This window comes from Dreissena polymorpha, chromosome 5 (genome assembly GCF_020536995.1).
Source record: "Dreissena polymorpha isolate Duluth1 chromosome 5, UMN_Dpol_1.0, whole genome shotgun sequence".
Taxonomy (NCBI): Eukaryota; Metazoa; Mollusca; class Bivalvia; order Myida; family Dreissenidae; genus Dreissena; species Dreissena polymorpha.
In genome coordinates, this window is record NC_068359.1 from 31,385,378 (window position 1) to 31,397,513 (window position 12,136).

At 35.8% G+C, this 12,136-nt stretch overlaps 2 protein-coding genes across 2 annotated transcripts; both read right to left on the minus strand.

Annotated features, from left to right (window-relative positions):
* Positions 1-3,620: 3,620 nt before the first annotated feature.
* Positions 3,621-5,911, minus strand: LOC127831909 (uncharacterized). Its single transcript, XM_052356997.1, has 5 exons — positions 5,747-5,911; positions 5,298-5,502; positions 4,949-5,085; positions 4,077-4,248; positions 3,621-3,906 (listed from the first exon to the last, which is right to left on the minus strand). The coding sequence occupies exons 1-5, from the start codon at positions 5,783-5,785 to the stop codon at positions 3,773-3,775; spliced, it is 687 nt and encodes a 228-aa protein (XP_052212957.1). The 5' UTR covers positions 5,786-5,911; the 3' UTR covers positions 3,621-3,772.
* A 2,934-nt stretch (positions 5,912-8,845) lies between these two features.
* On the minus strand, positions 8,846-9,884 carry LOC127831139 (uncharacterized). Its single transcript, XM_052356130.1, has 3 exons — positions 9,876-9,884; positions 9,300-9,459; positions 8,846-9,122 (listed from the first exon to the last, which is right to left on the minus strand). Exons 1-3 carry the CDS (start codon positions 9,882-9,884, stop codon positions 8,989-8,991), a joined length of 303 nt encoding a protein of 100 aa, XP_052212090.1. The 3' UTR covers positions 8,846-8,988.
* Between the last annotated feature and the right edge of the window lie 2,252 nt (positions 9,885-12,136).

Consider the following 12,136-nt stretch of genomic DNA (forward strand, 5'->3'; position numbering starts at 1 on the left):
GAAACTAATGAAGAAAAGGCCAATTTACTCAAAAAGTTTTCAGCAGTGTATTTGTGAAAGCAGATATTGGAACAGGAGAACACATATAGGTCATGGATGACATTGAAACTTTAAATCACATAAGTTTTAATGGAATTGAGGTTTTAAAAGTGTTAAAGTTAATAAACCCAGAAAATTCACCAGGACCGGACTGTATTCATCCTAAAGTGCTTAGTGAAGCTACAAATGAGTTGGTTAAACCATTAACATTGCTTTTCAACAAATCATTGAATGAAGGAGTTATTCCAGATGATTGGAGAAAGGCCATTGTTCCCCTATTTTCAAAAAAAGAAACAAAAAGACCCATCAAACTATAGACCTGTTAGTTTAACATCAGTTGTATGCAAGCTTTGTGAGAAATTGATTAGAGAAAGATTAACAGTTCATATGGTTTTCAATAGACTTTTTGCAGATGCTCAATATGGTTTCATGTCAGGACGTTCTTGTGTTATTCAGCTTCTAAAAATGTTTGATGAATGGGCAAATATGCAAGACTCTGGAGTACAAATAGATATTATTTGTCTTGATTTTGCCAAAGCGTTTGACCGTGTATCTCATGCTTTACTGCTGTTTAAGCTGACAAAAATGGGAATTGTAGGTCAACTTTTCAACTGGGTGAAATACTTTTTACTTAACAGGACACAGTGCGTACGGGTTGGTTTATCTGTTTCTTCATGGGCTGATGTAGTAAGTTGAGTACCCCAAGGAAGTGTACTAGGTCCAATTCTATTTCTCTGCTTTATCAATGACTTGCCGATGTTGTCACTGGAATCGTGAAAATCTTTGCTGATGATACTAAATTATATTCACAAGTTCCCAACATTGAAGAGTGTGAAAAGCTTCAGGCTGATCTTGACAAACTTTGTGACTGGAGTGAAAAGTGGAAATTGTCCTTTAATGCCGATAAATGTAACGTCATGCACATAGGAAGTCATGAAGAAGTGTTCAGATACTCTTATAAGAGAGAAGGGTGGAAATTTTGTTTATGTTGACAAATGAGAAAGATTTGGGAATAACTTTTGATAATAAGCTCAATTTTGATCAACACATTTCTAACATCACATGTAGAGCACAAAGAATCCTAGGATTGATAAACCGAACATCCGAATATCTTGACAAGGACATGGTTAATCATTTATACAAATTGCTTGTTCAACCCACATTGGAATATGGATCTAGTGTATGGTCTCCACATTTGAAAAAACATGTTAAGAAAATTGAAGATATTCAACGAAGAGCTACCAAAATAGTGCCAAATTTGTTTCAACTTCCTTACACTAAGAGGTTGAAGGAACTTGGTCTTGTCACCTAGACGTGATAGAGCTGATATAATCCAATTGTTCAAATCCATGCACAATATTGACAGTCTGAAATGGGACAAACTGTTCTCTCTTTCACAAAATGATTTGCGTGGTCATTCCTTGAAACTCCAAACACCAAAGTGCAAGAAGAACATCAAATTAAATTCGTTCTCAATCAGAGCTGTTTCATTTTGGAACAGTCTGAGTGAAGAAGCTATTTCTTCAAATAAAATGAACCTTTTCAAAACCCGACTGAACAAGGAAAATTGGAATGTAAATTTTTTGTACCATCATGTTATGCGCACAATGAAATTTATTGGTTTAATATATATATATCAATTGTGAGAAACCGTAGTTGTCAATTGTTTCGTTTTCGATCGAAGCGACAACACTCGACAATTATCGCAGGTATAAAATTGGCTTGTTTCTCTGTTAAAGCGATACTTTCAATTGGAGATGGATCTCAAAAAGCACCTAAAGCAACCGTGTACATGATTGTTATGAAATTATAATATCTGCTTATGTGCTTTGTTTATTTTACTAATTTGTTAAGAGTGTATTGGGTAGGGTATGCTCTGTTGACAAACACATTTTTCATAATTCTTGTATTATTTAAGTTTATACTGGTAGGACGTATTGACACTTGATTTTAATTAAAAAGCTATATATTTTTGAAAAAAATATTTCATTTTTGGAGTGTATTTAGCTTTACAGTTTCGTATCCAGCTGGAATATAAACAAAGACTAGCAGTAACAGGGTGAGAATTGCTTTTGTTTGTTTGTCTATGCCTTAATAGTCTAGAACCATGTTTTCAGATAATGAATTCAAACAGCGTTCTAGTTAAAATGAAGGTTGTTAAGCCGCTGGGTACCAACCCCAGCAGGGCTCCAACAGGCAAGTTCCTGTCCATCGTAGGCCCAATCCTGCAACTGGGCCTAGATGACCCAGCTAATGCTCCAAGAGCCCATTATGTGGGGCTCATACCTGGGAAAAACAAGTCTGGAAGAAACGAACCAAATCATTAATATAAGAACATGTATTACATGTGTCTGACAACTTCTCATATATTTATTTCACAATTAAACAAAGGAAGAAATAACACTTTTTTAATAATGATAATAATAATAATAATAGTATTATTATTATAATTATTTTAAAAGGCACTATCAAAAGTAATAGCATTACACAAACCTTTAAAGCGAGTATATACGATTTTGTATATGTGTTAAATGGTAATAAATTGATAAAATATGTTACAATAACACAAAATAGGCAAGAAAAAATATACATTAAATACGAATTTCATAAAATGCAGCAAAGACAAATTAGCGCCCCGAGTCGATTGTGACGATGATATTTTCCAACAAGAACCGAAGCATTCGTCTTTTTATTAAGACCAGAGTTAGTGTTCGTGTGTCGTATGAATAAATATCGTTGCAGAAATTTAAAATGAACCGTTAAACTAAGTTTAGATTCACATCGTACATGCATGATATACATGCTGGCGAATTCGACTGAACAGCCGTTTTCGATTTCAGAATTAAATATCTGGCTTATTTCGCATTTTTCGACACATGTTCTTCTAAACTTTTATTTTATTTTATATTGAAAGATATATATATAATCAGTGTTTTACACATCTTATATAAATTCATTTATATTTGACAAAATCGTATATACTCGCTTTAACACTGATATAAATTCTATATTTACAATCCTCTTCCTCCTCTTCCTTTCGTTTTAACTGAAAGATTGTCTTTTTTGGTATAGTATTGTGAGGGAAGCCGGAATCCATACCTATCCGGTATGGTGACCACAAACCAAACACACATGCTTCCGGGAACGGGGATTAAACCCGGGTCGCTTTGGTAAGAAGCGCATTCACTAATCACTGTTCTAACCGGACAACATGCGTATATGCAAGATAACAGCTGTAACTCCTTAAACAGTATGGCGCCGTATAGGTTACATGTTTGGTAATACGTGTGACACATATTCGAGATGCTTTTAATACCGAAACTATTTCATATTGTGGACACACTGGCTATGTTTTACCCTTGGTAATAATCTAGACTGATGAGAATTTTAAACAATAACATTCGGAATATGGTCTAGCAAACTATTTTTTTATCTGTCGATGGAAAGTACTGACAGGAGTCGGGCTTAATTGAAGATAGCTAAATGTCTTTTTATAACATCGTCTACTTTATATCCTAGTTTAGAGTATCTGTCCCTCAATCACACCGTTTGTGTCTTTTAAATATACGACAACATATATCCAGTGGAGTATGTCTATTTAATAATATATGTATATTTGCATACTCATTTTTACAATTTCAATTTTGTTATTGCGAAGTGCAATTATATTTAGAAGAACAGCTTTATGGCAGGATTTCCAATACAGATGTCATAGCTCCCAGGTGAAGGCGTCCTATGCACTGGTGGGCGTTTGACACACGGGGTTCACGTGCAAATTGATTTGTCCTCCAATATTTTGCACTTGTGTACCACGACATTGGAGACCCTGCTTACAAGGACATTCAAACGTGTGACGCGCTGTGCCCACTGAAAAGAAGAATCATTTACTGTCCTTTAGATGGATCGCGTTTATGCCATCATTGCATTTGGAATAAAATAAAACATATTGATTAACACCAAATGTTAATCGGCAAAACAGAAATCGTTTAAATGTGTATGTTTTTCTGCTGGTAAAAGAAATCCAAGGAGGAGCGTACGAGAAGCAGTGCGAGAAGCAGTGCAGGTTTCGTTACGCTGTCTCCAAGCCCGACAATAGCCCTGGTCCTCTTGTCTACGCGTGTCCGGGTGGAACACACAACACATGTCCTCGGAGCAGTCCGCATCGGACATGCAGGTCTGACCGCTGTACGTCACTGTGTCCGTCAGGCTCTAGAACATATACATCTCCAGTTTAACCTGGCATTTGTAAGGATCTATTAAGACGCCGAGATTGTTATAGACACAAGGCTGGACAAGATTGCATTAGTTGATTTAACAAATTTGATTTGCGACATTTGGAAAGATGACCGTATTCTGACACAATTTTAAAATGAAATCGGACTAAATATCTCGGCCCAAAAAAGGAAATTCGTGTTTGTTAGTGATAGCATGTCACATGTATATACTGATTTTAAATTGATATCAACACATATCGTTGTTACTTGTTCAAATAGTAATTGTGTTGGCACAGAGCATATATTACGGTATGCTGTATAATACATTGATTATACACAGTAAAATCTACATTTTCTTGTGCCATGTAATGTAAACATATGCGAGATGACCATTATCTTAAATTGTCCTTAATGGTCTTAAGCATAAATGAGCCACGCTCTATGAAAAGGAGGTTAAATGCATGTGCGTAAAGTTCTGTCTCAGAATAGCCTGTGCAGTGTGCACAGGCTAATCAGGGAAGACACTTTTCGCAAAAACTGGATTTTCGCCAAAAAATGACTAACTTTAAACGAAAAACACCATACAAGCGGACAGTGTCGTCATTGAATAGCCTGTGCGGACTGCACTGGCTAATCTGAAACGACACCTTACGCACATGCACTTAACATGTTTTTCACAGACCGCGTCCGTTTACATTTTCCGGGTTCTGACATTGCGGCCGCTCGTGTATGATCTGCGTTGCGCTCTCATGAACCACGAGGCCTCGACACTCCAGGCCGCTCTCGCACGGACAGTAGAACTCGAAGAGCTCCGAGTTAGAAGGATCGTGGCCTGCCAGATAGAATAGTGAATTGAAAATTGCATATCCAATGTGGGTGGGTTTTTTAATGTTCAATGTGGTGCTTTGTCGCGATGGAGGGCAATATTAAAAATTGCAACAACGACGATTTCATACGAATTTGCTCGAATGTACGGGACATCTTGTTTCGAGTTTTGTAAAAAAAAAAAAGAAAACGCACAAAAAAATAACAACATGCAATTACCGAGTGGCCAACAAGATTCTGTCTCTTTCCTGGCGCGTCTGCAGAAACCGTGGTCATGTTGGGAGTACTGTTCGAACAAAAAGCGTTTGCGCGACTCGGGATGACTGAGCGGATTGTGGACACAGCATTCTCCATATGGGCAATCGCTCTGCGTCTTGCACGGGGCGCCCTCTGGTGGAATAGTCGTCGCTGGGAGTGCATAGACCTTCAATACAGAATATTACAAATATGTCACACAAATCTTGTTTGTGTCCGTTCAGCTCGACTTTCCAACACTTGCTTTAAATAACACACTGTCTTGATTTAAACCGTGAACAATTAAGATAAATAAATAATTAAATAATTTACACATTGGTAGTCCAAACATCAAAACTGCGTGAAAGAAATATATTATTTCCGTTGTATTTTGAATATACATGTTAAACCATTAAAGAGTTGAACTTTCTCACAAGTGTTATGCCACACAAAATCACCAAAACTTGCATCATTTTTGTCACAACTTTTATGTCATTAAAATGATGTTGTGATTACAGTTTTATCAAAGTGACACTATTCCATAGCAAAAGCTTCGTAATGCATTATCTTATCATTATTTCGTTCAAGTAAACAAGCCATGTACACGAATACATTATATGCAAAATTACGCAGAGTCACAACATAGGCAAATGTGCGCTATATGCACATAAAGGGTCAGTCAAATAAGTTATGAATGCAATAGGAGTTTCATTTTCAAAATGTTTTGCTAACTCGTAGAACTTTAAAGCATGTCGCAATATCTTGGAGTGTAACATATTTTGCCGATGAAAAAATGTTCTTGTTTCATTTTTTATACAGAAATAGTATAACTTTAGGGCCAGCTATCGATATTGCATGGGTCTTTTTAGCGAAATACTTTATTTTTATAACACAGTTCATATTTATTTAGCGAACTACTATATTTTCATTAACACATGAAAGCATATTTGCGTTATAACTTTTAACAAAGTTATCCGAAAAATTATTAAGCCAAATATTGTATTGTTATTTACACATTACTGTATTTTGGGTGATAACTTTCAACACATTTCATATAATGTATGAGCGAACTATTATATTTTCAATAACTCATACATGTATCTTGGGTGTAATAACCTATGGGCAACTGGACGTGCATGCTCATTGTTGCTTTTGAACTGTTAGTGACTTTAAATAATCCTATCCGAAAACGCTCGGGTCTGTATGTTGTACGATAGAGTGGAAACCATACTGAAAATATTGACGTAAATATAAATATTGGTATGTTCCCCTGATATACCAAAATTATGAAATATCTATCAATAAATTCTAAACATGCGCAAACTCAGTTCTTTAGTTTTGACTTCCATAGCTTAAAATGTCGCTTACCGGTACCTATATATAAGTGTTTTTGTTCGCCAAGTTTATTTAGCTACAGTTATTTAGATGTCCGGTTAACGCAGTGGCCAAGGCGACCCGGGTTCAACATAATGAAATCGGCGCAAGTGAGAAGGCTGGTGGTCACATTTTGGACTGGTTGTGGTAACCTCCGGGGTTCTCCAGCTTCCCCGCTGCACAAGATAACACAAAAATGAATTCAAAATTCGTCACAATTGTCGTTAATCTCGTATGTCAATGGACCCTTTTCACAATAGGCAAAAATTGATAAGAGGTTACAGTATACTAAATACTTTTGGTGTTGAATGCTATGCCCTCTAAAAAAATAAAAGAGCGCCATTTATTCTCACAAGACACAATTCTCTGTATGGGCACTTTTCATGACTTTATTTTTTAATATGTCTGTGTGCATGTGGTAGGGAACACATTGTTGTATACTACAAATTCAGTGTTTTGCTTTTAGGTTTGAGACTACATGAGACTTTGACAGATGGCGTCAAACCCTCATGAAAATTATTAAGCGTTGCAACGCGAAACGATTGAATAATTTGGAGAGTTCCCTTGTTGTCGTTATATTTTGTGACACTACGAGGATTGCTAATATAAAGTATAAACTACAACACTCATTGTATGAGCGCGGATGGTCTAGTGGTATTAGCGTTAGACTTTTAGTCAAGGGGACCATTTTTAAATAGATACAATGTTTACAGTTATCAATCTAAAGCATTTAATGGCAAACTTCAATATCTGCCAAAATCTGTGAAAAGGTCCGCGTTCATACCCAAACACATTACAGCGCCCAAATGAAAACATGACAAGGTTAAAAAGTCAGGACTGTTTTTAATATCTAATGTTAAAACAGAAGAAATATAACTCTCATATTTTTTAACGAAGTAATAACCTCTCTTGAAGATATTATCTCTCTGGTGGGATACTTAACTTCAGTTGATGTCATCAAACGTTTTACCATGCACACCTTCGCGGGTCTCCTCAGTGCGACTCTACTTGATCTAACACTAGTAAATTAATTTATTTGAAACGTATGTGTGTATTTCGAAAGCCTACGAGGTTCTTCCGCTGCTCAACGAAAGTTGGGACGAATTTTGAATTTCCCGATATTTCGTTTTAACTGAAAGACTTTATGTTTTGGTTTGGTGTTGCGAGGGAAGCCGGAATCCATATCTATCCGCTATGGTGACCACAAACCAAACAAACATGCTTCCGGGAATGGGGATTTAACCCGGGTCGCCTTGGTAAGAAGCGCATTCACTAAAAACTGTTCTAACCGGGGTGCATGCGTATATGCAAGATAACGGCTTTAACTCCTTAAAAAGTATGGCGCCGTATAGGTTACAAGATTGGTAACACGTGTGACAAATATTCGAGATGCTTTTAATACCGAAACTATTTCATATGGTGGACACCCTGGGTATGTTGTACCCTAGACTGATGAAAATCTAGACTGATGAGAATTTTAAACAATAGCATTCGTAATTTGGTGTAGCAAACGAATGCTCGATTGGTGATTGTCGCCTCGGGCACTACTTACATGTACCCCGGGTACTGTTAAGTATACTTACATGTACTCCGAATACGGTAAATATACTAAAACGTACCCGGAAATTTTAACGCTAAATCGGTCGTTGTCGGCTATTTTTTGTTAACTTAATTGTGTTCACATTTATGTCCATTTTCTGTAAAATGGCCTCTATATTATTGGAACTCATGCTCAAAAAACATATTGATGCAGTTTTTTTTAAAAAGAAGATAAACAATATCGTTTTACGGTAATAGGTAGCACGTTTTACGACACCGGATTTTGGGCGGGAATACAACTCGGGTACAGTCTAATGTCGACCGGGTACGTTTAAGTATATTTACCGTACCCGGGGTACATGTAAGTATACGTAAGAGTATCCGGGGTACATGTAAGTAGTACCCAAGCCGACAATAACCAATTGAGCCAAACTAATTGTTGACCGTCGATGGAAAGTACTGGCATGAGTTTGGCCTAATTGAAGATAGCTAGATGTCATTTTATAACATCATCTACTTGACATCCTAGTAAGTATCTCGTAAAGTTTAGATTAGCTGTCCCTCAATCACACCCGTTTGTGTCTTTTGAACATAAGACAAAATATATCTAGTAAACTATGCATATTCAATAATATATTTATATTTTCAGACTCATTTTTACATTTTCAATTTATATGTTATTGCGAAGTTCAATTATATTTAGGGTTACAGATTAATGCCAGGATTTCCAATACAGATGTCATAGCTCCCAGGTGAAGGCGTCCTATGCACTGGTGGGCGTTTGACACACGGGGTTCACGTGCGCATTGATTTGTCCTCCAATATTTTGCACTTGTGTACCACGACATTGGAGACCCTGCTTACAATGGCATTCAAACGTGTGACGCGCAGTGCCCACTGAAAAGAAGAACCATTTACTGTCCTTTAAATGGATCGCATTTATGTCATCATTGCATTTGGAATAAAATAAAACATATTGATTAGCACCAAAAGTTAATCGGCAAAACAGAAATCGTTTGAACTTTAAATGTGTATGTTTTTTCTGCGGGTAAAAGTAATTCAAGAGGAGCGTACGAAAAGGAGTGCAGATTTCGTTACGCTGTCTCCACAACCGACAATAGCCCTGGTCCTCTTGTCGACGCGTGTCCGGGTGGAACACACAACACATGTCCTCGGAGCAGTCCGCATCGGACATGCAGGTCTGACCGCTGTACGTCACTGTGTCCGTCAGGCTCTAGAACATGTACATCTCCAGTTTAACCTTGCTACTATATTTTCAATAATTCATACATGTATCTTGGGTGTAACTTATGGGCAACTAAACGTGCATTCATATGTACGGGGGAGTAAGTAATTGATGTTATTTTATGTTATCGTTTTTTTTAAACCTTAATAATTGAGGATATGGGAATTGTTTTTGATACACATGCGTTTATGGTAGCCCCTACTGGTGACATATCTACTAAGTTTTTGATGCGAAACCTCAAAATAAAAAGTTGTAATTGTATGTTTTTTGTGCAATTCAAAATAGTTCATGTCTTTATATTTACTTTTGATATATTTGTATTGTTCACAGCGAGTGGTTTTATATTATTTGTGTTTACTTATTTTTACGTTTTACATGATCACAACGAGGCCGTTTGTACTTACTTGAATCATTTAGAATATTGCCTGCTTGTATATAATGTACCTTTTAATACAATTTCGTATATGTTTTTTTTGTATAAAAAGGTTATGAAAATAATGTGTGTTTTTTTACCCACGAACACGGTTTTCGAAACAGATATTAAACACTTTGAAAGCGTTGAGCAGGTCCTAAATATGGTTCTGGTTAGCTAATGTTTGTAACAGCTTCTCTCTAACAAGCTTCAAGTAATGCAGGGTTGGAGAACACTATCCTGAAACTTTCTTTTTTGGAATCACCCTAATATAATGCGGGCAACAAAGAGTCGAGTGGCGCCGATGATACCCCTGACATCGAGCAGATAATACAGTTTCGCACCAGTGCAGCTGGTGGACCCGTAGATTACACGTAGTTTACTCGAGTGCATATTCATATCAGTGGTAATGTTTAATGTAATTATTACGAGTATAGTAACCATATTTACATTTCATGTTGTACATCAACATTTGAAAGTAGTTCCTATTTGAAAAGAGTTCCCTTTTTCGTCTTGCATACAAGCCATTTAATTACTAGTAACTGAGTTATGTCTTATGTGGTAATTTTAACCTTTGGTTGGAGGCTTACTTAAAGGGATCTTTTCACGCTTTGGTAAATTGACAAAATTGAAAAAAGTTGTTTCAGATTCGCACATTTTCGTTTTAGTTATGATATTTGTGAGGAAACAGTAATACTGAACATTTACCATGGTCTAATATAGCCATTATATGCATCTTTTGACGATTTTAAAACTTAAAAATTATAAAGCGTTGCAACGCGAAACAATTGAATAATTTGGAGAGTTCTGTTTTTGTCGTTAAATTTTGTGAAACTACGAAGATTGCTTATATACTGGTCATGTACGTAATTCCGGCCTGTACGTAAAAAATCGGCCACCTGTGTAAAATCATTTTCATGATCTTGACGCACATATTTTGTTTTTATTTAGAAAAATCAACATGAAAACCATCCCCACTCGCAATATTTTGCAAATGTAAGAACCATATCACCGTAAACTTTTGTGTTAAAATGTCACAAATATAGCAGGAAATATTTGGCTCATGGGGAAAGTGATGACATCATATGCTGCAACAATTATAATCATATAAGAAACAAATATATTTGATAAAATTATTTTTATTTTATCTAATAAACTTTAATCCAAGTTTTACCAATTTATTGTACAAAAACTTATATTCAAAACATACAAATTAGAAGCTAAATATAAATTTTTAATATATGAATTACCTCCCTTTATAAGAATATTGCTAGATTACATGTTTAAATATTATATATAAGCGTTTACTAATAATCAACACTGAAGTCAACTTTTCAAACAAAATGTGTTTACTTTTTTAGCTATGTTTGAAAAAATTTATTAAACACATTAAAAACAAATATTTTTTAATGAAATAGCAGTTTCCCCATTGTTTATATTTATTAAAATAGGTAGGGGGAGTAAATGGTGTAATAATTTCGCATTTATTTCAAATTTCAAGTCAAAAATATTAATAGTATAAACATTGATTAATACTCTGAAATTGAGGACATTTGTCAAAAGATATTGCTTTGTAATTTTATCTGCAGATCAAACCGAAAAGTGGCCGATTTTTTAGGTACATTTAACCTACGAAAATGGATAGTTTACATGTCATCATTTTCTGTTCATTAAGTAACATTCACCGATCTAATTCTATTTAAATTTTCATGCTAGGTGAGTTTTGAACCCAGGATTATATATGTGAAGTTTAGTTTCAACCAGTTGCCTAACACTAAAGATTTTTCTTAAATAGTCCCAAAAGTGGCCGGAATTACGTACATGACCAGTAAGGTATAAAATACGTACAGTATGTGTACTTGGCGGAATAGCTCAGTAGGCTAAAGCGTTTTTACTTCAGGACTCTGGCAGGACTCCAGGGGTCACTGGTTCGAACCCTGCTCCGGGCAATGTTCTTTTCCTTTTTTTAATTTTATTCTTGATTTTTTACTGGAGCTTTTACGTTCCAAAGTTTACATTTATCAATATAAAGCATTTAATGAATAAGTTAAAAAATGCCAAAATCTGTGAAAAGGCCCCTTTAAAAGATGAACTTTTAGGCGTGTGTTTCTGTTGTATGTGGCTTTTGTGGGAATAAGGCAACCGCCACAGTGTTTCCTATCGGTGTAGCATCACGCTTACAGGTATATGTTGTAATGCATTTATTGGAATCGGAGAATTCTCTCTTTAAAAATGATATCAGGCTTGAACAAC

Bases quoted from the DNA above. Each gene is read 5' to 3' on its own strand.
- LOC127831909 (XM_052356997.1), bottom strand. From the start codon at position 5,785: ATGATGCAAGTTTTGGTGATTTTGTGTGGCATAACACTT. The intron at 5,086-5,297 runs GTAATTGCATGT...TCTATCTGGCAG, and splicing joins AGAATCTTGTTGGCCACTCG to GCCACGATCCTTCTAACTCG. The intron at 4,249-4,948 runs GTAAACGGACGC...TATATGTTCTAG, and splicing joins AATGTCAGAACCCGGAAAAT to AGCCTGACGGACACAGTGAC.
- LOC127831139 (XM_052356130.1), bottom strand. The intron at 9,123-9,299 runs GTACGCTCCTCT...TCTTCTTTTCAG, and splicing joins CGAAATCTGCACTCCTTTTC to TGGGCACTGCGCGTCACACG.